The 5530-nt window shown below is 38.4% G+C and overlaps 1 protein-coding gene across 1 annotated transcript in view; it reads right to left on the reverse strand.

Annotated features, from left to right (window-relative positions):
- Positions 1-1748: 1748 nt before the first annotated feature.
- The window catches only part of LOC102387428 (ethanolaminephosphotransferase 1-like), a 90998-nt gene continuing 87216 nt past the window's right edge, over positions 1749-5530 (reverse strand). Inside the window, exon 10 of the mRNA XM_025201048.1 lies at positions 1749-4427. Within this exon, the coding sequence (XP_025056833.1) occupies positions 4368-4427 (60 nt within the window). The 3' untranslated portion in view covers positions 1749-4367. The remainder of the gene's footprint in view (positions 4428-5530) is intronic.

Below are 5530 nucleotides of genomic sequence, written 5' to 3' on the forward strand. Positions count from 1 at the left end.
TCCGTTATGGTTTTAATATGCATTTGTAATTACTTTTACTAAATAGCACACCATAAAGCTTTGGTTATATATTAAATGTAAACTGAAAGGAATGTAAACATATGTATTGTTAATTATAAATAGATAAGTAATGACATAATAGATGCAAAAAGTCTTATTCAGATGTATTGGTATCATTTTACATTACCCACAAATTGTCGCATGGTAGAGTAGATTTTTTTTGTCTCTGAATATGTGAATAACTTGACTTGCGTTTATCTTTTTACATATTTAATAAAAAAATATATGTTAAAATCTGTCTAACTCTACAGACTATTCAAAGGAGTTTAAATTGGTACATTTCTGTTTTTAAATATATATTAAACAAAAATCATTAATCACCTGTCGGAGAAGAGAAGAAAAGGCAAACAGTTTAAAACAAAATATAGTTCATTTACTTATGTATGTAGGAATTGCTTTTCAAGAACACAGTGATTGTATCACTCTTCCACAGATCATACAATAAGATGAATGAAAATACAAAAAAAAAATTATGATTCGTCTTTTTGGTCAAATCTTTCCAATCTCAGAGTGCTAAATGTCTAGTTTTGGTTTGGAGGAAAAGCAACAGCAACATTTGAAGAAACTAGCAGGTGCAGAGAAGGTCCAAAAAGGGAATGCTAATAGTGCAAGAAAGATAGAGAAGATCCAAATGGACCTTTGATGGAGAGGCTTAGCATTAAGACTTCAACATCTAAAAATTATTTACATTGACAACAGAAATACTTGCTTTGTGTACAGGAATACATCAAAGCCAACTCCATGGCTCTGACTCAGACTACAAACAGATGTTGCATTTGTTCTGGGATGAGGCATATTATCCCAGGACAAAATGCAGTCATTCAGATATCCGTGTCCTTTGTCCCAGGATAAATCGTAAAAAGTTCATGGGATAAGAAGTACTAACGGTTTATCCTGAGACACTGCAAAGTGTATCTGAACTGTTATCCTGCAATTATGTCATTGAATCAATGGCAGAAAAGTGGATAGCATTCAGCTGCTCACTAATCCCTGATCAGAAGGGCAATGTGTGTATACACTGATTCCAGGATATTGCTGTTCCAGAATAAACACAGGCATAATTTGTCCAGGGACAAGTGCAGTGTCTGTTCATAGCCTTGGTGTACTGTAGGAAATGTTCTTCTAATACTTGGTCTAAGCCTCCAGGAATAGGGCTGTAAGTGTATGCTTTCCTTCTCAGAAGAGCAAAGGATTGAATCTAAATCATTCCTGACCTCTGCTTAGAGGTTTGCCTTTTTCTTTTCTGAAGCTGTGTGATTGCTTCGAACCCTCAGCATGAGGACAGTTCAGAATGTGCACAAAGCACCCACAGAGATTCTTAGATGAGCAGATTTCAGTGGGAAAGGAGAACTTAAAGCCAAAAAGGTGGACAGAAACCTGAATGACCCCACTGTCCAACCATAAGTGAATTGCTTCAGCGAGCTCATTCTTTTGATAGATGCCTTTCACTGGAAAAGTGAGTGAGCAAATCTCTGCTGTTTTATGCTCTACAATGAAAAACATGTAAATTTCAATCACATTTTCATTTGAAAATGATTGTGAAAATTACTATGTATAGCACAGATGAATGGGGGAAAAGGCATTTATTGAAGGGAAACCAATTTTTCTTCTCCATAATTCTCAGCAGACTTTGCAAAAAAGCCAATCAGTGATCATGCTGTCCTTTGAACAAAAGACACTTTATTCTGTTTTGTTGAATCACAGTTGATTTATTTTCCCCAACATCTTCTGACAATGCAGTATATTTCATTGTACAATGCAATGTACAATACATTATCCACATTTATATTTCAACTTATGTCTGACAAATCTCATTGATTAAAAAAAATAGCGGACATAACAGTTGTATATATTACATTCCACACTAAACAATACTATAAGACATTCATTTATATTACAAATGTGTGGCATGCGTTTGGCATTTCAGCTTCTGGCATTTCAAGTTTTCTATCCGTGTACCTTGGAATAGTTCACTAAAATACAAAACACCTAACGAAGCCATTCTATGCGCACACATTTCCAACTGTTTATAAATAAAAAGGAAGCGTAGGCTTTTAACCTACACTTCAAATACTGTACTTGGAGTAAAGTACAACCTTCTTTTCATTTACAAAAGTATTTTTTAGATATTTCCTATTATATTCCAGAAATTTTCAAAAATAAATATAGGTATCAAAGCAGGTAAGAGGAATATAGTCTAGTGTATATAGTATTTGAATTTAGTATACAATTCTGTCAAAGAATGAAACTTCAGATGTAGTCCAAATTAAACTGTCAAACTTCAGTTTATTAATTACAGGGTGCCTTTCTTGCGTCTCTCATTAAATAACCTTTTGATCTGGGGTTAATCTAGCAGGGGTGGCTTTAGGCATCATTGGAATCCTGTTCTGGACACCCAGTAGTTCCTTAGTCTTCAAAAAAGCCCTGAGGCAATCAAACCAGCATCTTTTATCTCCATGTAGATTTGGAAGGAACGGGATTTGTCATTCCATACACTTAAAGAATAAGTTTAACCAAGTCACTGATTCAACCATGGCACACTGGCCAGATAAACTGCAAACTCATAAATAGATGATACTAAAACCCCTGGCTTCCAAATCTACAAATACAGACTGCTGGAACCCAAACAACATCAAAATTTGGGATTATAGAAAGCTTTGTGCTCTTTGGCTAAAGTCAGACTATCTCTACCATCCTGGACTCTTGCTGATTCTGATATGACAGATTGATAAGAGAAGCCTAATCAAAATATGTAATATACTTGGATTTTTTCATCATTGCTAATACCTAATTTCTGTTGTTGTAAAGATAATGAGACATTCCCCTGTGGAGGATGAGAAAACTGGACTCAATCTTGCCCTTTGAGGTCACATGCAGGTTATATCACTTTGTGAGAGAGTACCTGTTAGGAATGATCTAGGTCTGAAAAACAGGTCAAGCCATCTTCTATTAGAGTGTACATGGACTGACATTTGAACCACAAACCAATTTCTTCCAAGCGCTGCAGCTAAAAAACAGGATTGATTAACTAACACAAAATGTGACTGGCTCACTTTTTACTACTTGCTTTGTGGCTCTGAGATACATATGCCCAGTTACCAGCTGCGTTTTATCTTAACAGTGAGATTAAAGAATCTTCAAAAGTTTGTGGTGGACAAATTTATTCTTATATTCTCTTATAATGGGATAAAATGCTTGTTTACTTAGTTAAGTACTGATTCTGTCTGCTACAAAAGATATAAAGACAATTGCTGACATGTGGAACCTGTGGCCTGATAGACATACATTAGACCAGGCTTACTGGGAGACAAGAAAAAGGGTATGGGATTGGGAGGGTTTTGGTTGGGTTGTAATTCATTTCCTGATCTCATCTCTTCTATACTAGTGAATGTGAGAGAGAGCAGACATTGCACCAGGGTTAACCTTTTGGGTAATGTGAGAGAAGTTAAACTTGGCGAGGGAAACAGACGTGGATTGTGGCTCTCATGTCAGGAAATCCATATAAATGGGGCATCAGTGAAGCAGGCATGGGGATGTGAGTGGGGAGGAAGGATATCTAGTTGACATTAAATGTGGCTTCATTGAGGAACATACTAGGATAAAAAGAAGGCACTGCTTCAATTTAAATTACTTAAATTAAGGGTGATGTGTGCATGACTTTGGAGGTAGAAACAAAGAAGTTGAAACATGATACCTTGAGCCACAGATGGCCAATCTGTGGCACTTTGTCACAGGTAGCATGGCTAGCCTGTGTGTGGCACATGACAGATCGGGAGGGGGAGTGGGGGAGAATCAGGCAGTACAGTAACAGATAGGGCAGGAAGCTGAAGGCAAAGGAGTAGATCAGGCAGGGAGTAGAGGGCAGGAAGCAGAAAGCAGATTAGGAGATTGATCATGGAGCAGAGAGTAGTGAGCAGAAAGCAGAGCAGCAGTTTGGATAAAGGAAGGGGGCTGGAGTGCCCTCAGGGAGGGTGTGGGGCTAATTCTGTGGCATGCCTGATAAGAAGGGTGACCCCCATTGCCTTGAGCAAACAAGAGAAGGAGTAAGGACTTAAATAAGGAAGTGCTTTGGTCTGAATAGGTAGAAAAGTTAAGTTAGCAGCAGAGTGACTAAGAGTTTAATTTCTCAACTAGAATTCTCTTATATTAAAAACCCTGCTCCATAGCTCAGTATTGCAGGGTTTTGAATATCTGGTCCATTATAGTTCAATATTTTAATCAATGGAATTGCACCGTTTATCAGATAAATGCTCCTAAGAAGCCCCATGGTAGTGTTTCATGTCCTGGTCACAGCGAAGACTTCATCCCTAAATGCGTTTCTTTAAGGAAAAGGTGTAAATGTTGAAATAGTCACTCAACTGTCTCACCTAAAAATAAATCAGAGGTTTGAGTGTTGATTAAAAACATAATACAAGCATCAGAATTCAAAGTCACTGCTCTTATTCCCTGAGGGAATTTACTTGAAGAACTATACCCATTAAGACAAGTGAGTTTTGATTTTAAATCCCCCATGCAATGTACTGGTGAAAGATTAAGCCAGTGCTGACCAAAGGTCAAAGAAATGTCATAAAATGTCAGTAAAATTTGGGTTATTTCTACCAGGAGCACTTGGTCCAAATGGTTCTGATCTATACAATTTGGGCCTGCATTGATATTTCTCTTAAAATCTGCTACAGGATTTGCATCCACATGCTGAAAAGGGGCTGCCTTTTTAAGGCAAGGAGCAAAGAGCCCCTGTAAAGCTCAACAACAGCTCTTAACTAAACAGATGTCAGTCAAATACCTACTAAATGAAATTTCTGCTATATGAGACATCTCTGCAAGGAAAGTCCAATTACAGCATGCTCTAAGAATTTATTTTATAAGATAAAATGCTGAGAGAGAATTAATTTGATAATTAAGTCAGAAGGTAGTAAATAACAAAATTATACCCATGTAATCTGAAAACTTAAAAGATCTCTGTACTTTACACAGAATGATGGCATTGGTACATCTAATATGTAGTGTGGTGGTAGCGAAGAGAGGAAAGTGCATAATGGACTTTGGCTTAGCTTGCATATTTAAAATTATTTTTATTAATGCTTTTCTTCATTGCAACTTCTTGATTTGATTCGAGCAATTCTCTAGGTAAGGAGAAAGTAGGGGTGCACCGCTAAAGATTTTTTGGGCCTATACTGCTTCTCAATTATTAACAAGCCATATGCTGGGGCAGGAGAAGGTGCTGCCCAGCCAGGGCAGGGTGCAGGATGAAGCTGTGAGCAGCTTGTCTGGGGCATGGGGAAGGGGCACAGGTCCTAGCACTGCATGCACCCCCAGGGGAGGCAGGGGGGGTATTTGCCCTCCAGATCTGTGTGTGGGGCGAGGGTGGGCTGCCTGCTGTGGGCTGGGGGTGGCACCAGGCTCTTCCTGGTGAGGGGGCTGGGCCAGGGCTGCACTTGGGGCAGGCAGTGGCAGCACTGGGAGTGAGGCT

This window comes from Alligator sinensis, unplaced genomic scaffold, assembly GCF_000455745.1.
Source record: "Alligator sinensis unplaced genomic scaffold, ASM45574v1 scaffold615_1, whole genome shotgun sequence".
Lineage (NCBI taxonomy): Eukaryota > Metazoa > Chordata > Crocodylia > Alligatoridae > Alligator > Alligator sinensis.